The 21,400-nt window shown below is 41.3% G+C and overlaps 1 protein-coding gene across 7 annotated transcripts in view; it reads right to left on the bottom strand.

Annotated features, from left to right (window-relative positions):
• IFT88 (intraflagellar transport 88) overlaps positions 1–21,400 on the bottom strand; it is a 125,209-nt gene that overhangs the window by 42,982 nt on the left and 60,827 nt on the right. For all 7 annotated transcript variants that reach the window (XM_070049126.1, XM_017343475.3, XM_008259933.4 and 4 more), the window contains 3 exons: positions 14,047–14,146; positions 8,918–9,004; positions 1,830–2,016 (listed from right to left, as the gene is read on the bottom strand). In XM_070049126.1, the coding sequence (XP_069905227.1) occupies positions 1,830–2,016; positions 8,918–9,004; positions 14,047–14,146 (374 nt within the window). The remainder of the gene's footprint in view (positions 1–1,829; positions 2,017–8,917; positions 9,005–14,046; positions 14,147–21,400) is intronic.

Raw genomic sequence — 21,400 nt, 5'->3', positions numbered from 1 at the left:
GGCACCGGCATCCCCTTAGGGCACCGGATCAAGTCCCAGCTGCTCCACATCTGATCCAGCTCTCTTGCTGATTGTCTTGGAAAACAGTAGAAGATGGCCCAAGTGCTTGGTCCCCCAAACCCGTGTGGGAGACCTAAAGAAGCTTCTGGCTCCTAACCTTGGATCGGCTTAGCTCCAGCAGTTGCAGCCATTTGGGGAGTGAACCAGTAGATGGAAGACTTTTCTCTCTGTCTCTCCCTCTCTGTCTATAATTCTGCCTCTCAAATAAATAAATAAATAAATATTTTTAAAAAAGGATATGAAAATATAGAAAAATGATTTTATAATGTTTTATATATAATGTTTTATAATGTTGGCATAAGGAATAAATCAATAAAAACAAAACCACAAAAAAAACACAAAATTTTTAAAAGCCAAATTTCACTATATTAATAGAAAAATTCTGTTTCATCAGAGAAACTATAAACACAGTTAAAAATTGAGCAATGCAGTAGGGACAATATTTAGAACTTAAAAAGTGAATAAACTGGAATGTATCTAGGCAAGTGTGCCTCACTGGGCAGGCCTTTGACCCGCCTTCCTGTGCCAGTAATGCTCTCTTCCCACATACCAGGTGGCCACACCCTTCCTTCCCAACATGCCCTGAAAAATCATTTCTCAGGAAGGTCCTCCCTGACCCCTGCTAAAACCGCAGATGGCTCCCTGCCTCTCCCATCCTCCAGGATGGCAGCACGTTTTCCTTCCTCCTTCAGGGGAGACTGAAGAGTCACCTCCAGGAGGAAAGGTCCAGTTGGCCGACGGGCAGGTCCCCAACCAAACAGGCCGGATCAGACACATGGCCCTACAGCAGACGGCCAGTCCATTAGCCTCACTCACGTACCCAGAGATTCCACTCTGCCCTTAGCTGCAAACTGCTAAGCACCAGGACATGACCCAAGATCATTAGACATCTCAAGAAACAACCATAACATGAAAAAAAGAGTAAAACATGTGCAGAGCATCTGTGCAGGAGTAACAACACCTGGTTTTACATAAATACATGTTCCCAACCCTACACATTCATGCCAGGAAGCAAGGATGCCCATTTCAGGTGACCACTAAAAGGCAGGGAGAGAATGTATAATGACATGGTGGTGAGCCTTCGTGGCTTAGAATATTTTATTAAAAACAAAACTTGCAGGCAAGTGTTTAGCCTGGCAGCTAAGATGGGACACCCACATCCCACAGCAGAGTACCTCAGTGCAATTCCAGCTTCCTGCTGATGTGGACCCTGGAGCAGCAGTGACGGCTCAGGGTGGGTTCCTGCCACCGAAGTGGGAGTCCTGGATTGGGTTCCTACTCCCAGCTTCAGCCCCAGGCTATTGTGGACATACAGGGAGTAAATCAGGAGCTGGAGCTGAAGATCCAACTCAGGCACTCAGATGTGAGACGTGGGTGTCTTAACTGCTAGGCCAAATGCCCATCCCTTCTCTCGAGGTAATTTTTTTTACATATGTAGGAAATTGTTCATAATTAAAAGGAATAAAATGAGATTTTTCTCCACTTACCAGTTTGGCAAAAGTTAAATAATAATGTCTAATATCAGCAAGAATTTGCAAAAGCTGTTACTCTTATGTATTGTGCAATAAATAAAAGTTGGAAAAGTCTTTCTGGAGGGCATTATGACAGAATCCACCAAAATTTCATATGTGCATAGATTGTGAATCATTAATTCCATTTAGAATAATAATCTGAGAGGCAGTAGTCTTTTCAAGTTTTTGTTAGAAGGAAGTTAACTCCTCCACTTAATGAGTTGGCAAGCAAGAAGCAGCTTCTCCTGGTTTACTTACCAATATTATAAAGGGCTTCAGTACAAGAAGAATCATTTCTTAGAGCCTCTTTATAGAATTCAGCTGCCTTCTCATAATCACCATTTGCAAAAACAGTATTCCCTTTATTAGTAAGAGCTGATGGATTGTATCTATCAGAGTTCACAGCTAAATCTGCATAGCTGCTGGCTTGTGCAAATTCGTTTTCCTAAATACAGGGGGAGAAAAACACATAGTTTTGAGTCTCATCAAGTATGTTTTCTGACAGATTACAGATAAGCAGACTTTCCAATGTTACAGATATGGTAACAGAGACACATTCTACATATCTTGGTCTTGATAGGCTGTTCCAACAACATTAAAAAGATGTTTTAATCATCAAGCTCCAAAACTTTCTCATGACTGACTTCACAGTCTCAGTGTTTGAATATGTAGGTGGTTCTATGTTCAACGCCCAAAGTCCATGTCCTCATTTGCTGCCACACTCCCCTTCCCACCTGAAGGACTGAAATAGCTGGGAAGGCATCACTACTCTCGCTGCCCCAGCTCGCAGGATGTGTCACCTTATGAGGGTTCTGCACTTTGAGCAATCCATGGTCTCCTTTCCCTCTCTACTGCCAAATGCTGATCAGCACCTCCTCATGTGTGAGTGAGCTACAGGAACGTTCTGGATCTTTAGTGTCATGGACATTTGTGCAGGGCAGGCTGCTCAAGCCACGAACCATATTGCCTAGAGCTCCTTCCCTGCACAGCTCTTGCCTAGACTTGGCCACAAGACGAATTTGTATGGCATCCATTCTGCAGCTGTGAGGCAGGGGATTAACTCCACAAAGCCCTTTTTCTCACCATCAGGTGCAGGACACATACAGAAATCCCCATGGGTGGCAGCTCCTCTCACTCACCTCTACTCTATACCCAGCTCTTCTTCCCATCTACGCTGTCCCTGCTCTATGGTGGGGGTATGGACCCCAGGGGGCAGAGCACAGAAGCAGCTGCTTTCTCTAGCCCTCCTGGGAAGGACAGTGGGCCTACCATGACCGTGGGACGTGTGCAGGCTGTTCCCTCTACACCTTCACTTCCAGGGCTCCTCCACAATCACTATGCTAGAGAATCCCTACATTCCTTCTCCCCTAACTCTCACAGTGACTGTCCCTGACTGAACTTTTTAAAAATTGAGATACAAGGGGCCAGTGTTGTAGCATAGCAGGTAAGCCACTGCTGCAATGCCCACATCCCACTTCCAATCCAGGTCACTGCTAATGTGTCTGGGAAAGCAGCAGAAGATGGCCCAAGTACCTGGGCCCCTGCACCCATGTGGGAGATCCAGATGAAGCTCTTGATTCTTGCTTTTTGCCTGACCCAGCTCCGGCTTTTGTAGCCATTTGGAAGTAAACCAGTGGATGGAAGATCTTTCTATGTAGCTCTGCCTTTCAAATAAAAAATAAATCTTTTTTAAAAATTGTGATATAACTCATATATCATAAAATTGATTCTTTTAAAGTGTACAAGTCAGTGGCATTTAATGCATTAACAAAATTGTGCAACCATAGTCAATGTCCACTTCCAGACCATTCCTGTCACTCTCAAAAGAAACCCTGTGGGGAGCTGGCTCTGAAGGGTGGTAGCTAAAGCCTCCACCTGTGCTGCCAGCATCCCATATGGGTGCTCTTCTTCTGATCCAGCTCTCTGTTGTGGCCTGGGAAAGCACTAGAAGATGGCCCGAGTGCTTGGGCCCCTGCACCCGCGTGGGAGTCTGGAAGAAGCTCCTGGCTCCTGGCTTTGGATCAGCTCATCTCCAGCAGTTGTGGCCATTTGGGGAGTGAACCAGCAGATGGAAGATCTTTCTCTCTGTTCCTCCCTCTCTCTGTCTGTACTCTCTCTCTCAAATAAATAAAATCTTAAAAAAAAAAAAAAAGAAAGAAACCCTGTACCCATCAGCAGTCACTTCCATCCTCCCTTCCACCAACCTCTCTGTCTCCATGCTTACTCTGGGTATTTGATATAAATGGAACCATTAGCGTGTGGCCTTTGGTGCCCGGCTTCTTTCACTCAGCACAATGTTTCTCAGGCTCATTCATGTTCGAGCTTGCACCGGTGGTTTGTTCTCTCTTCTTTTATGTGAAAGTATGTTCTCTTTTGCGGCTACACCACATTTTGTTTATCTGTTCATCACTGGGGGACACTTAGATTGCTTCCACCCACCTTTTCCTTATGAATAATGCTGCTAGTAACACTGATGTGCAAGTTCCTGTGTGGATTCTAATTGAACTCTGACTCAGAAAAATTGGTACCTGCAAGTTGGGTGTCGCTATCATAAAAACTAAGCCATGCAACACTGTCTTTTGGACTAGGCAGCAGGCAAAATTCAGACAGACTATGAGGGGCTGCAGGTGGGGTCTGGAGAGATGGTGAGCTGTGACTGGAACCCGAGAAGGCGAGAAGGAATTGCAGTGGAGGCTGGACAGAGGGCCGGTCATGCTGGTGGTCATGAAACAACTGTCAATCTGAGAGAAAATCAAAACAGGACTCACGAAATCAAGCTCCTCCTGACTCAGCACGCATCCACCTCCAGCTCCAACCAATCACGAGCAAGAGGCATCTACACCCTGACCCTGAGAGACCCATTAGGGACTTTCCCAGCCACACATGTCCAGTGCCAGAGAATCCCAGCACCAGGGATGAAGAACCTTCCTGGGGAGGCTGTAGTGAGCAACACTGCCATTGTGAGTTTGCCTAGAAAAATGAGCCAGATGCAAACTGAGTTCCCATGTACCATGCAGGATGAGTCAGAGACTGAGAGGGAGTGGTTATACCTCCCCAATCTCATAAAAACCCCTGCTCAGTTGCAACTGGAGAGTCAACTGGTAGAACCTATTCCCACTGAGCTATCTCCCTTGTGTGAGCGTAACCCTCAATAAATCTTGCCTGGGTTTTTATTGGCCTCTTGTCAGCTTCTATCTATAACTGAGCCAAAGAACTCTTTGTGGATATCAAAATAGGCCCTATAGGGGCAAGCATTTGGTGTGATGGTTCAGATGCTGCTTGGGAAGCCTGCATCTCATATTGGGAATGCCTGGGTTTGCGTCCTGGCTCTGTTTCTGATTCCCACCTCCTGCTGATGTGTACCCTGGGAAGTAGCAGGTGATGGATCCAGTACTTGTATTCATGTGGGACACCCAGATGGAGTTTCAGGCTCCTGGCTTCAGTTTGGCTCATCCCTAGCCATGTGGGCATCTGACAAGTAAACTACTGGATGGAAAACTTCCCTCTGTCCCTATCTTTGCCTTTCAAATAAAATGGAAATAAAAAATTAAAAAACAAAACTTGTACCTACAGTGTCTTGAATAACAGAAAGTACTTAATGATGAGTGCATATGGCTAAGGAGATTTCCAGGCAAGATGCTGAAAGTGCCAATTAATTTAAAGAAAAGACACAGGAAGAGAGAAATGAGCTAAGGAGAGAATTACTCAGTTTGCGAGTAGAATCTGGAAGAAATATACAAGAACCAGGTCTTGCTGGGCTGGAAAATAAAAATGTTATGTCTGCCAGTTACTTCTTGTGAGTTGCAGGACAGGGATAGATTCAAGGATACGGCTGTGACACTCTTTGAAAGAATCTCAGAAGGCTCTAAGATGGTACCTAGCAGACCTATTTCTCGGGTAGAAAAAAGGCCTTCTAAGAATCTTCAGGGCTCTATTCCTTAGCATCCTGGTACACCTAAATGGAAAAGGATCTGTATTAAAAAGAATTATGGACATGACTTTTGGGCCATGAAGGAAGTCCTCCAAGTTTTTAAGGAAGTTGTACTGATAGAAGTGCTGCTAGCTTGGATTAAGGGGACATATACAGTTCAAAATGAAAACAGGCCTCAGGGCCCCCAATTTTTCTCAGCAGAAATCAAATGGAGAAAGTTATCCAGCTGCAAACATAGGCTCTTTTTTTTTTTTTGACAGGCAGAGTGGACAGTGAGAGAGAGAGAGACAGAGAGAAAAAGGTCTTCCTTTTGCCGTTGGTTCACCCTCCAATGGCCGCCGCTGCAGCCGGCGCACCGCGCTGATCCTGGCAGGAGCCAGGAGCCAGGTGCTTTTCCTGGTCTCCCATGGGGTGCAGGGCCCAAGCACCTGGGCCATCCTCCACTGCACTCCCTGGCCATAGCAGAGAGCTGGCCTGGAAGAGGGGCAACCGGGACAGAATCCGGCGCCCCGACCGGGACTAGAACCCGGTGTGCCGGCGCCGCAAGGTGGAGGATTAGCCTATTGAGCCACGGCGCCGGCCGGCTATTTCTTAAGTAATAGGAAGATGCTCTTAGAGGGCAGAGCCATGAATCACAGAGGACAAAGGACTAGGGGACCACGGACAGGGAGCAGGGCCGGGTTCTAATGAATGAATATTCCTTTTTCCCAAATGCAGGGGCGCTGACTGCATGTGATGTGCTGAGCCAGACTTCAGAACTTCTAAGGACCAATGATCATGTCTGCTACAGTTATGCTGTTTTTGTCTCACTGATCTTTGGATAAACAGGAAAGAGGAACTACACTTGAAAAAGTCCCATGTCCAGACCTGATACAGATCATATCCTTTGAGTCTGATGCTATCACTGGATGAGGCGCTAAGAATTTTGGGAGGGGTACGTATAGCTTATGGGAAGGACATGAATAATTGGGGCTTCAATGCAGGCAGTAATAGACTGCTGCAGTAATGTTCCCAAGCAATCAAACCTCCCAGTATCCATGTCCTAGTGTGGTTCTATTCCATGTCTTTTTTGTTTTTGTTTTAAGATTTATTTATCTTTTGAAAGGCAGAGTAACAGAGGGAGGGGAGAGAGAGAGAGAGAGAGATCGTCCATCCAGTAGCACACTCCTCAAATGGCCACAATGGCTGGGGTTGGGTCAGGCTGAAGCCAGGATCCTAGAACTCCATTCAGGTCTCCCATGTGGGTGGCAGGGGCACTTGGGTTATCCTTTGCTGCCTTTCCAGGTACTTTAGCAGGGAGTTGGATCAGAAGCAGAGTACCTAGAACTTGAACTGGTGCTCTAATATTGGATGCCGGTGTTGCAGGCAGCAGATTAGCTCACTGAGCCACAACACCGGCCCCAACATATTCTTTATCACCATCATTTCCTTAATTACATTTTCCCTTAATTATAACCACTTCCCTTAGAACATTAATGGTTAGATGCTCCAATGGCTCTGCTCAGTTAAGCAAACAATTCTCTGTTCCTTCTTTATAATTTTTGTTGGTCTCCTCAAGTACACTTACTAAATTTGGTGAAAATATGGTCACTAATTTCACAGAATTCACTAATGATTTTCTAATGTGCTGGCGATAGCAGACACTGTGCTTTTGCCCGAGACCTGTCCTTTAGCACTACTGGAATGTTGCTGGCCACGAGCCACAGGTGGCAGCCTTTTCTGGAGCCTCCCCTGGGCTGAAGAGATGGAGGCACTTCATTCCCTTCCTGGGATGCTCCTTTTGGGGAGCAGGTTACGTTCAATGACAGGTTGATGCAGGGGTACAATGGTCCAGGCCCCTCACCCTAACTGGGGACATGCTAAGGGGTCACCTTGACTTAGAGTAATGTTGGTTAAGGCTTTGTGGTGACTACATCACAGCCGAACTTCTCAACTGCTCAATCCTGTGGGCTTTCCCTCACTATTTCACTCACCCCCTTCCTGTCCCCTGGTACTGATGTGAAGAGCCCTGCCTTAGAGCCATGAATCTCCACCTCAGAGCCTGCAGTCTTGCCCTTCATTCTCTTGTTCTACTCCTCCAGCTTCAGTGCTACACACTTTCTCTTTGTCCTCTCTTCACTTTAAAGCCATCATACTATCTTGCTTCTTTCTCTGTCTCCTTGCTCAGATCCTTACTCCTACCCCTTGGGCAAATACATCTCCCAAAGTAAGTTCTCAGTGCTGTGCTATGCTGTCACCTGGACGAGAGTACTTGTTACTGATGCTTTAACTTCTACAGAGATGACCATCAAATTTCATCCGCTACCCTGATTCCCTCCTGACATCAGTCCCCCACTGTATCTTATTACTACCCTGACATAATGTCCCATGAAATGCAATTAAACTCAGCATTTTGACATCTAATGAGCACCCTCCTCTGGACATGCAACTGGCACCATTCTCCCACCAGTGGGTTTAAAATGCTGGAGTCATTCTTCAACCAATGGTTTTGATCTTCATCTTAATACACATGATAAATAATACAGGTATTTAAAAAGTTTACAGAAAATGAGTATTTTGAAAAAACTATGTAAGGATTTCAAAATTGTTTTGTGTCAAAATAAATTTATCCTTTAATTTTATTTTTCCATGAACTTCCTAAAGTATTCCCACATACTACTAGCAGCAGTTCAGCCCAGCTGTGATTCTCAATGGCACAATTCAGAAGCTCTAAGAAGGACTGGAACTGTAGTTTGAGCAAAACACATCAACTCTACAGTACGCTTCTCTTCCCAGTGCCCATTAGTTTCTTCCCAAGTGGCCCCTTCTTTCTTATCTATATTCTTACCTTCAAGATCCAACTTCTCTACGAAATCTTTCCTGAAAGCCATAAATTAAAATGTTGTCTCCTCTGTATTTCTGAAGTACTTATTATCAACGTTAATTTATTGTTCTCTACTTTGAACCTCCTTCCTAGTCTACCCACTTGCCTCCTTTTGTTCCAAATTAAGAAAGCTCCTAAACTTTGGTATTTCCAATGACTGGCAACCAGTAGGCATTCAATGAATGCTTGTTATAGATGGTACTCTGTTATCTTACATAAATCATGTAAACTAAGATACTACTTTATTACTAACATGACGGAGCTGAGCTACACTTCTAGCTCATGTCCCTGTGCTCCAGGATACCACGATGTGATGCTTTCCACTTCAGGTTTGCTCCCTGCCGTCTAACTAATGTCTGCAGACTCAAGCGCTGGCACAGCACATGTCTGGTCAGATCCTCTGTATACCTTGCTACTTTTACATTTACGTTTACATTTACATTCTCCACCAGTCTTCTCCAAGGCCTCCCCTTGGGCTCGATCGTCAGGCAGAAATTTAGCAATATAAACATACTACATAATCAACTATGAGCTGTAAAAAACAAAACTTACCAGATAATATAGGAAGGAGAGGTTGGTTGCAGCTGCACTTTTCACTCTACTGTCCTTCTTTTCAAACATTTTTAAGGTATCTACAGCCTAGAAATGGAATATCTGAAAGTTACAACCACTTTAACATGACAGCACTTAAGCCTATCATTGGGGAAAAGGTCAGTGTGAGTTAGAGAGTAAGAGCAGGGAAGGTGTTAAAAGAGATGGACTGATTTGTTCAAGAAATCAGATTACAAGATAAGAATCTCATTTGTAAATTAGAATTTATAAAAAAGAACAAAATGGAAATTCTGGAATGAAAAATACAATGACTGAAATTAAGAACACATAGATGGATTTGCCAGCAGATTAGATACACCTGAAGAGAGGACTGGAGACTGGAAGAAAGGTCAGCGGTAAACACTGAGCTAGTGAGTCGTGTGAAGCAGTTTACTGTTTATCCTGCATGGGGAGGGGGTGTAGAATATGAGGGCTTGAGAAGTTTCACCTAAGAGACATAATCAGATTTTCTATTTACAAGGTAACTCTAGGATTTCTGCTTCTGACTATAACAGACTAATCTACAGAAGACTATTCTCTCATACAGAGCAATTAGAAAACTTACATAAAAACACTAAAAATATTTTTTGAAAGCAACTAGAATTTGAAGGCTAAGATCCCAGAAAATGTTCAGACTAAATAAAGCATAGCAAAAGATAAGGCTGAAATGTTCTGAGAAAATAACCTAAGAGACATATGGGAATGCAGTGAAAAGGTCTAATATAAATGTAATTGGAGTTCCAGAGGGGAAGAGACAAATGGCTGAGAACTTTCAAAAACCAATAATAGAAAATAATTCTGGTACTATTTAATGATCTGAAGTAGATCCAAAAATATTTACATTTTCAAGTCATAAGAAATGAAATTATATTTTTAACCATCTGACACATCTGAGATAATTGTAACCAAATAGGAGAGTGGAACGGTCAGACACCTCACATGAAAAGCAAGTGAGTACTCAACCCAGAAGCCACTGCCGCATAGCCAAAGGAAAAGAATAAAGGTAGAAAAAGGCAACGAGTTTTCTTTTCTTCCTTCTTTAAAAGTAACTTTACAAATAGAAAACCCTTAACTTCTGAGTGCCTCCAAGTCCTGGAAAACTGCTATGTCCAAGCCAAAACACTGCTTTAGTTTTTCAGATGGTCATTGGCTACAGCTGCTGTCAATCTGTACAAATTCCGACCTGTGACTGCAGTGCTTGATTTCAAATGAGGTATCTGAAACGGAGTATCAGTAAGCTACTTTAAAAATACTAGATTCTATATATTTTGGTTAAAATGTGAACACATTGTTATTCTCTTAAAGGGTTTTCATGACCTTAAAGGAAACTGGAAATCTCTTGGCTAGAATTTTATAATTCCACAAAGTAAACACTGGAAAGAAAAACCCAATCATATACATCATCACTTTTGAGATTCTATTTCTCACTCACTTTTTGGGGCAGGATATTATAAAACTGCCAGGTTCCTAAAACTTACCTCAAAAATCACTGTTGCCAATATTGCTCATCCTGTAGGAACTTATCTGACTGATTCTTTACATAACCTCCACAGATATTAATGTGAAAGCCACTGCTGTTTTGAATCTCTAAGTTATATAAGCTGCAATTCACTTTGAATAAGAATTGAGATGTTTTAACCTTCACTTTTAGATTCTGTCACAATAAATATGTCTTACTTAAAAATACAAGGCACTTGAATAGGTCTAGTAGTGCATATATCCATTAAATTCTGTGCACAAAGTAGAGAGAAAGCAACCTGTTCTCTAATATTTATGACAGCCTTGTAACAAAACACAAAAAGAAAGCTAACAAGCAGCAATCATTTTTAAAGGAGCATTATAGTAATTTATATAATTCCTTTCAGAAGCACTCATTCATATTATAGTCAAGAAAACGTGTTAAATTTAAAAATTTAACATTTACTACTTTGTAGTTGACTGATGATAATGCTTTAAGGCTACATTTAACATTTAATCTATTTTCTCCCCAAATGGTTACCATAAATCCAAATAAAACATAAAAAGCAATGAAATCCAAAACTATTGCTTAAAAGAACAAAGGAATTTAGAACTTAAAACATACATTCGACATTTGACAAGTAAAAGCATATTTCATATTTTAAGTTTCTAAACTAAGAACTATTATAAAAGGGCTATACAATTATTCTCACAAAAGGAACATTCTCAGGTATTTTTTGGCTCAAAAATGGGCTGTTCTTTACATGTCCATGAATGCATATCCAATATTTCTGTTCTTAAAGATGAAAAGATAATATACTACAAATTATTTATAAATGAAACTGATAAAATTGTACTGAATGTTTGGATTAAATTTAGGTATAAATGGCAAGACAAATAATGCAAAGAAACATAATTTCTGTTTTTTATTTTTACCTCCTCCCAAATTAGGAAAATAGCTGTATGTTCATTTTACTTTACTCTTTGCAGCTGAGGCCCACTAGGCCCCTGGCCAGAGCACCCCAGCAACGCTGTCCCTCACTCACCCTGGTTCCTGGATGAGCAACTTCCTTTCATTCACCTTTGGCTTTTTGGTTGAGTTTTTTTCTCTATTAGAAAAATGGCTATAAATACCACTACTACCACAAACAACTAAACTCTAATTTTGACATCGTATCTTTTTAAAAAATTATTTAGAGCTAACTCTAGAATTATATCCTTACTGAAGTGGGTAAGCTTTTTTCTGCCAAGGACCACTTGCACATTTATAAAATCATTCATGGACCATACAATATAATCATCTTAAAAATGAGCCCGCTAAGATGTACTGAATTTTGAATACCACTTGTGGCTGTCTAGCCAGGGCCAGACCAAATGATTTTGCAGGCCTTAAATGGCCCATGGGATGGATATTCCCCACCTCTTATAGAAGGTGTACATTTTTCTCTTTTAGTTTGAACTGTGAATAAGGTAGCCCTCATCAAATAATCATTAGGAGATATGTCAACTCAATGCTTTTTAACCTAATGGTGTTCCTTTTAAACTAAGAATGTATTTATACCCACCTCATCATACTTACAATATGCAAAGAAAAAAAAAAAACAAATGAAAGCAGCAATGAAGAAAAGAAAGCAAAAATGGCACTTAAAATATTGCAAATTAACATGAAAAACCTGAAAATACAAATAGAACAAAAGAGAATAGCTAGGAAAGCAGATGATAAGATTTGTGTCAAATGTGTTGTGATATAAAGAGAGTAGACTGCTTATTCTTCAATGGACACAGTTTTAAAACATGAAAATGGCAATGCATTGTTAATCCTTCCTACAAAAACCATTTAAAAATACAACATCAAGAAAAAACTGGCAAAACACAGTTCTCTCCACTTGTCATTTATAACAGAACATCTCACACACACATAATTTTTTTTGTTCATAGATCAGTAAGATAACAAACACCAATCTGTCTCATTTTACTCCCACTGAAAAAGCATTAGAATAGTGTTCAAAAATTATCAGTGGCATCTTTAATGATCAAATGACAGAACAGACACACAGATACTTTGAAATATTTTAGTGCTTTGTAAATGGTAAGACATTAAGCACAGTAAGTTAATATATGTTACATCACCAGCCATGGTGATGCATTACATTAATCCTATGTTTACTGCAGGAACACTGAGGGTACTTTATTTACTTTCACAATCTCCTCATGTTCCTGGAAAGTGACTGGTAGTTTTGTTGATTTTCAGACTACAGGAAGGTCCTTAGAGAAGAAGAAAAATGGGAAGCAAGAGCGTGGGATAGAATGTTGGGAAATGTGGGGCATTCTCTGGCCTTGCTCTCAGTGACTAATCCAAAGGGGCCGAGTCTTCTAGTTGCAGACACCTGTGACACTAACCATTGGTTTTATGAACCAGGATACCCAATTTCACTCTTTATTCTCTTGTTATCCCCTCTTTCTTAAAACTGCCTAGGCCTTCTGGTCTTGTCTCTGCTCTGCCTTAACTGTTCTGCCTCCACCTGAGGTGCAAGGTTCTAACACCCTGCCCAGCAACGGGACCCTTCCATTCCAAGTGCAGCATCTGTTAGTAAAGCAAAGCACACAGCAGGAAGACGGCTCTGGCAAGCACAGCAAGACGAAAGCATATTTGGAAGCTCTCTGGGCTCCCGACTTGTTTTGCTTCCTGCACACAATCTCTGATTCTGAAAACTTCAGTGTGAAAATCTTCAGGTGGAAGTTACTCTCTGGACTAGAATGTGGTCTGGTAATTCAGCAACCATTATTTACGAAGAAAATACTTACATTCAAAACATTTCTGAGGGGCTGGCATTGTGGCCCAGTGGGTTAAATTGCCACTTCCAATGCCAGTGTCCCTTATAGAGCAGTAGTACAAGTCTCTGTTGCTCTGCTTGCAGTCCGGCTCCCTGCAAATGCACCTGAGAGAACAATAGCAGAACACGCACCCAAGTACCTGGGCCCCTGCTACTTATGTGGGAGATCCTGATGGAGTTCTTGGCTCCTGGCTTTGGCCTGGTGTAGCCCCAGCTATTAGAGCCAGTAGGGGAATGAACCAGTAGATAGAAGATCTCTCTCTCTCTTTTTATCACTCTATCTTTCAAATAAATAAATCTTTTAAACAATTTTTTGAAATTAACTTATTTGAAAGGCACAGAGACTGAGAGAGATCTTCTATCTGCTGGTTCACTGATCCAATGCCCACAGCAGCTTGGCTAGAAGCCAGGAGCTGGGAACTCAATCTGGGTCTCCCACATGGATGGCAGGGGCCCAGCTACTTGAGCCACCACCACTGCTTCCAGGGTCTGTATCAGTAAGAAGCTGGGATCAGGAGAGGAGCCAGGACTTGCACCTAGACACTCCTATAGGGAAAGTGGACAACCCAGGAGTACTTAACTACTTTGCCAAACACCCACCCCAAGGAAGATATTTACATTTTGAGAAGCTAGCAAATAGGTCAAAATTAATAAAGGCTTAAAACTATGTGAATGAAAATTATGTTAACATAGAAATAAAATATTACTCAACATTACTCTAAAAAGGAGTTTCCCTGTTTGTATTGTTCTGACCAATCAACATACGAAATACCATCTGGAGATATTTTTGAAACTTACTTGGGTAAAGTCCTTTTGTCTCAAATATGTAATTGCTTTGTTTATTTCCAGGTCATTGGCTAGCTCTACATATTGAGACGCTTTCACCACTTCCACACACCTAGAACATAAAACACAAAAAATGTTACTTAGTATTTTACTATATTTACGTCTTTGGTTTCCTTAACTGTGACTGTTCGAAGATATTTTAAACTGCCCCTAGTGTTCTGTAAGGTTAGACTTCCTTCAGCACAGGCTTTAAGTTAACGAAATCTTCAGGTTAAAACAAATTTTCTTATCAAATCTCTCATTAGATTATTATTATTTACAGTATTTTAAATAAATAACCCAACCCACTAAAATACCGAGATTTTCAGAGTGTATAAAAAAGACAGGAGTGGAGCCGGCGCTGTGGTGCAGTGGATGCCATAAGGGCGCCTGTGCAAGCTGCTCCACCTCTGATTCAACTCCCTGCAAAGGCACCTGGGAAAACAATGGAAGATGGCCCACGTGCTTGGGCCCCTGTACCCAGGTGGGAAACCCAGAAGAAGCTCCAGGCTTCTGGCTTCAAATCAACCCAGTCCCAGCCACTGCAGCCATTTGGGGGAGTGAACTGGTGGATGGAAGAGTCTCTCTTCTTCTCTTTCTGTAACTCTGCCTTTCAAGTAAATAAATAAATCTTAAAAAGAAAAAAAGGCAAAGGTGTATGGCCTAAAAGAGATACATCTCAAGAACACAGATCAAAAAATAAAGTGAAAAAAGATATACCATCAATCAAAAGAAAGCATTCAAATCAAACTTGAAGGCAAGAGATATTACTATGAGTAACAGAGGAAATTTTTTTAATGATAAGGGGCTTATTCCACCAGGGATATATACCAATTTTTAAATCTGCATCCAGTAATAACATAGATCCAAAATATGGAAAGCAAAAACTTAGAAATCCAAATGAATAAATCTAGAAATCTACAATCATAATAATAAAAAAAGACTTTAGCATACTTCTCAACAGTTGTAAGAACAGGTAAACAACAAGGATGAGATCTGAACAACAAACTTTCCCTGATATATGTGACACTACCCCCAACCATAACAGAACACATGTTCCTTTTACATGCGTCTTTTATAAAAAGATTTATTTAGTTTACTTAAAAGACAGAGTTACAGAGAGGCAGAGAGAGAGAGAAGGCTTCCATCTGCTAGTTTACTCCCCAGATGGCTACAACCGCTGGAGGTGCAGCGATCCAAAGCCAAGAGCCTCTTCCAGGTCTCCCACATGGGTGCAGGGGTCCAAGGACTTGGGCCATCTTCTACTGCTTTCCCAGGCCACAGCAGAGAGCTAGATAGGAAAGTGGAGCTGCCGGGACTCAAACCGGTGCCCCTATGGGATGCCAGTGCTGCAGGTGGCGGCTTTTCCTGATATGGCACAGCACTGGCCCCTTAAGTACACTTGGATTATGCACTGAGCCTCAGTAATTTTTTTTCCAAGATTTATTTATTTACTTGAAAGTCAGAGTTACACAGAGAGAAGGAGAAGGAGAGGCAGAGAGAGAGAGGTCTTCCATCTTCTGGTTCACTCCCCAATTGGCCACAACGGCTGGAGCTGTGCCGATCTGAAGCCAGGAGCCAGGAGCTTCTTCTGGGTCTCCCATGTGGGTGCAGGGGCCGAAGATAACTGGGGCCATTTTCTACTGCTTTCCCAGGCCATAGAGAGCTAGATGGGAAGTGGAGCAGCTGGGACTTGAATCAGCGCCCATATGGGATGCCGGCACTGCAAGTGGTGGCCTTACCTGCTACGCCACAGCCTCGGCCCCCCTCGGTAATTTTAAGATTTTATTTATTTGAAAGGCCAAGTTATATACACAGAGAGAGAGAGAGAGAGAGAGAGAGAGAGAGAGATTGAGAGAGAGACTGAGAGAGAGACAGAGATCTTCCATTTGCTGGTTCACTCCAGAAATGGTCACATTGGCCAGGGCTGGGCCAGACCAAAGCCGGGAGTCAGGAGCTTCTTCAGGGTCTCCCACATGGGTGGCAGGGGCCCAAGTACTTGGGCCATCTTCCACTGCTTTTCCCAGGCTATTAACAGGGAACTGGATCAGAAACAGAGCAGCCGGGACCCAAACCAGGCCCATATGGAATGCCAGTATCACAGGCGGTGGATTTACCCACTATGCCACAGCATTGGTCCTTCAATAAATTTTAAAGAAGTTGAAATCTTTCAGTGTGTACCAGCAGATCACAATGAAATTAAACTAGAAGTCAGTGAGAAAAAGGTAATGGAAAATATGCAACTTCCTGGAAATTAAGACTATCAAAGGATACAAAGTCAACACAAAAATTCCGTTGCATTTCCATACACAAGGATATTAAGAACATAATTACATTTACAAAAGCATCAAAAAGAGTAAAACACTTGAATAAACACAAACAAGGAGGTGAAAGTTTACAAAATACTGGTGAAAGAAATGAAAGAAAATGTAAATAAATAGAAACGGATCTTATCTTTGGAAATATACCCTATGATTAGAAGACTTAATACTGCTCAGATAGCAATATTACCCAAAGTAATCTACAAATTCAATGCAATTTCTGTCAAAAATCCCAATGATTTTTTCGAGGCAGATATAGAAAAGCTCATCTGAAATTCATATGGGATTTCAAAGAACTCTGAGTAGCCAAAAGAATCTAAAAAAGAACAAAGCTGAAGGAGTCACATTTTGATTTCAAAACTTATTACCAAGCTACAGTAATCAAACAGGGTGGTACGGGGATAAAGAGAGATGCACAGATCAGTGGAATAGAGTAGAAAGCCCAAAAATAAACTTTCTCATGTAATCAAATGGTTTTCATTTTAAGATTTACTTATGGGGCTGGCATTGTGGCATAGCAGGTTAAGCCACCACCTGTGACACCAGCACCCCATATGAGTGCCAGCTCCTGCCTAGCTACTTCACTTCCCATCCAGCTCCCTGTGAATGTGCCTGGAAAAGCACAAAAGATGGCCCAAGTGCTTGGGCTCCTGCACTGACATAGGAGACCCAGAAAAAGCTCCTATCCTAGCTTTGGCCTGGCCCAGCCCTGGCCATTGCAGCCATTTGGGAAGTGAACCAGTGGATAGAAGAAAGATCTCTCTCTCTCTCTCTCTCTCTCTCTCTCTCTCTCTCTCTCATAAAGGTTTGAAAGACAGAGTGACAGAGAGAGAAAGAGAGAGAGAGAGAGAGAATCTTAAAACCGCTGGTTCACTCCCCAATGTCGTCAACAGCCAGGGCTAAGCTAGGCTGAAGCCAGCAGCCTGGAACTCCGAGTCTCTCATATGGGTGGCAAGGACTCAAACACTTGAGTCATCATTTGCTGCTTTCCTTGGCACTTTAGCAGGAGGTAGGACTAGAAGGGGAGCAATTACAACTCAAACCAGAACTCCAGTATGAGATGCCAGAGTTGGCAGTGGTGGCTTATCTCACTGCATCACAACACTGGCCCAGTCAAGTGGTTTTTGACAAGGATGTCAAGACCATTCAGTGAAGAAACAAAACTTTTTTCAACAGTGCTGGGAAACAGACTGTTCACATTCGGAAGAATAAAGTTCAAGACTAACCTAATATCATATACAGAAGTTAATTCAAAAGGAGATCAAAGACCTGACTATAATTCCTAAAATTATGGAACTCACAATGGAAAACATCTTCTCCAAAGATGATTTTCACAAGGGTTCTACTAGCACATGAAAAGATGCTCAACACCTCTAACTGTTAAGGTAATATATTTTAAAACTACCATGAGATACCACTTCATTAGGATGGCTACTACCAAAAAAACAGAAAATAACAAATGGTGGCAAGCATGTGGAGTAATTGAGTTTCTTGTGTACTGTTGGTAGGAATGTAAAATGCTACATAAAACGCTATAGCACTGTAAAAAACAGTATGACGTCTCCTCAAAAAATTGGAAGTATTATATAGGCACGTATACAGAAAAAGTCCAGAAAAGTTGAAAGCAGGATCCTGAAGAGATTTTGTACACCCATGTTCACTAGCATTGTTCACACTAGCAGCCCACGTGTCCACTAACAGATTAATGAATAAGCACTATGTGGAGAACACTATTCAGTCTGAAGAAGAAAGGAAATCCTGACATACAATACACCATGGATGGACAATGAGGATATTATTCTAAATGAAATAAGCCAGGCACACAAAAAATGTACTGCAAGATTTGATGGAAAATATTTACAAAATTCCTATAGCAGATAACAGACTTAGTGGTAGACTGCTGAAAGCTTTGCCCCAAGATATCAGAAACAAAACAAAAATCCTAACTAAATCACCTCTTCTTTTCAACATCCTAACTGGATGCTCTAGCCATTTCAAGGAAATTAACAAAGACAAGCATAAAAATTGAAGAGAAATAAAATTGTTATTTACTTGCAGGTGGCACAAATATGTATGTATTTAATAAAAAACTAGAGATAACTGCTATTCAAGTTAACAGGTTAATTTATTAAAGTTATTGGGTATAAGATAAATATATAAGAGCCAATAGTGTATCTATATACCAGCAAAACACAAGTAGAAAATTAAATTTTTTTAGATTAAAAAAAATTTATTTGGAAGACAGAGTCACAGAGAGAGAGGTAGAGCCAGAGAGAGAGAGAGAGAGAGGTCTTCCATCTACTGGTTCACTCCCCAGATGACCACAATGGCCAGAGTTGAGCTGATCTGAAGCCAGGAGCCAGAAGCTTCTTCCGAGTCTCCCATGGAAGACTCTGCCTTTCAAATAAATAAACAAACCTTTTAAAAAAATTGAGCAAAAGATCTGGACAAAGTTATCTAGATGACAAACCCATGAAAGATGCCCAATATCACATGACATAATTAAAAATTAAAACAACTCAGTAACCACTATATTCTCATTAGTAAAGCCAAATTTCTAAACACCAAATACTGTCAAAGATGTGGACCAAAAGGAATTCTTTTTCAGAGCTAGTGGAAATGCAAAATGATATATCATTTAGAATGACAGTTTGGGGGTGGGTGCTGTGGCGTAGAGAGTAAAGCTGTGACCTGTAGTGCCGGCATCCCATATGCGCGCCAGTTTGAGTCCCTGCTGCTCCACTTCTGATCCAGCTCTCTGCTATGGCCTGGGATATCAATAGCAGATGGCCCAAGTCCCTGGGCCTCCGCCCCCGGGGTGGGAGACCTGGAAGAAGCTCCTGGCTCTTGGCTCCTAGATTCAGATCGGTGTAGCTCCGGCTGTTGAGGGCATCTGGGGAGTGAACCAGCACAAAGGAGATTCTCTCTCTCTGCCTCTCCTTCTCTCTCTTGTGTAACTCTTTCAAATAAATAAATATATCTTGAAAACAATACAAAAGACAGTTGGGGAGTTTCTTACAAAAATAAACATATTCTTCCCATATGACTCAGCAACTGAACTCCTTAGTATTTACCCAAAGAGTTAAGAACTTACATTTATACAAAAACCTGCATATGCCTTTGTTCATAACTGCCCCAACTCAGAAGCAACCAAGATGGCCTTCAATAAATGAATGGGTATATATCATATAATGGATTGTGTGTTATTCGCCTTTTTAAAAAAGGACTATCAAGGAACAAAAAAACATGGCGGAAACTTAAAGATGTGTTACTAAGTATAAGAAGCCAATCTGAAAAGGCAACATACTGTAGATCCCAACTATATGACATTCTGGAAAAGGCAAAACTATGGAAGCAGTAAAAAGTCTGGTGGTACCAACGGTGTGTGGAGAGGGATGGATGAAAAAGGTGAGGACAGAGGATTCTTACAGCAATGATACTATTCTATATGATGGCTATAATGGTACCTACATTTGTCAAAACTCACAGAATGTATAACACAAAGAAAGAATCCTAATATGAACAATGGACACTGGATGATAAGGATGCTCTGGTGTTGGCTCATCAGTTGTAACAAATATACTACACTGGTGGGGAAGGTGCAGCAAAGGGGTATGCAGGAACTCCATACAATCTGCTCAATTATGCCATGAACCTAAAACTTCTCTAAAAAGAATAAGTTTATTCTTTTTTTTTGTATCCCAGAGAGTTGTTTGTGGTAATTAAGTTGATTCTAAAATTTATATGGAAGTGACAAGGACCAAAAGTAGTCAAGGCAATCCTGAACAAAAGTGGAGAACTTACACTGCCTATCCTAGTCCACTCAGGCTCCTTGAACAACACGTTATAAACTGTGTGGCTGATCAACAGCAGCAGCTTAATTCCCGTGGTTCTGTAGATTGGGAAGACCAAGACAAAGGTCCCAGCAGATTCACTGTCTGGTGATGGTCTGCTTTCTAGTTCACAGGATGGTGTCTTTTGTTGTGTTTTCACATACTGCAAGGGCCATTCTGAGATCTTTTTTTTTTTAATGGATATTTTATTCAAAGTATTTTAATACAATGCACATGGAGTAAGGGTCTCAAAACCTCACTAATAGATGAGAATTCTTTCAAGAGTTTTACTACCTTTTTCCAATTATCATTTCTTTTTTAATGATTTTTTCATTTTTTTAGTTTTATTTATTTATTTTCCCCCAGAAACCTTTTATTTAAGACAAACAGACTTTATGCATTTCATAAATACAACTTTAGGAACATGATGGTGATTCTTCCCACTGTACCCACCCTCCAACCCCCACTCCTACAATTCTTCCTCCTCCTCCTCCTATTCCCATTCTTATTTCTCACTAAGATCTATTTTCAATTAATTTTATACACTGAAGATTAACTCTATACTAAGTAAAGAGTTCAACAAATAGTATGAAAGAAAAAAAACTTCCTCAATAGTTTTTTGTTTTCCCTTTTGATTTCTTCAGTGACCCACTGTTCATTCAGGAGCATGTTGTTCAGTCTCCATGTGTTTGCATATATGTTCTAGATTCCTGAGTTGGTTGATTTCCAGTTTCATTCCATGGTGGTCTGAGAAGATGCATGGTATGATTTTAAGATTTTTTTTTAATTTGCTGAGACTTGGTTTATGGCCTGGCCTGTGGTCTATCCTAGAGAAAGCTCCATGCACTGGTGAGAAGAATGTGTATTCTGCAGCCGAAGGATGAAAAGTTCTGTAGCTATCCATTAGGTTCATTTGGTCTGTAGTGCTGATTATCTGCTGTTTCCTTGCTGATTTTCTGTCTGGTTGTTCTGTCCATTGCTGAAAGTGGGGTATTGAAGTCCCCCATTACTACTGCATAGAAGTCTATGTTTCCCTGTAGATCCACTAACATTTCTTTTAAATAGCCAGGTGCCCTGTAACTACGTGCATATACATTTATTATAGTCACATCTTCCTGTTGAATTGATCCGTTAATCACTGCATAGTGCCCTTCTTTGTCTCTTAACAGTTTT

The sequence above is a fragment of the Oryctolagus cuniculus genome, chromosome 9, assembly GCF_964237555.1.
Source record: "Oryctolagus cuniculus chromosome 9, mOryCun1.1, whole genome shotgun sequence".
Lineage (NCBI taxonomy): Eukaryota > Metazoa > Chordata > Mammalia > Lagomorpha > Leporidae > Oryctolagus > Oryctolagus cuniculus.
Note: the sequence above shows the minus strand (reverse complement) of the source record. Positions and strands in the feature narration are given on the sequence as shown.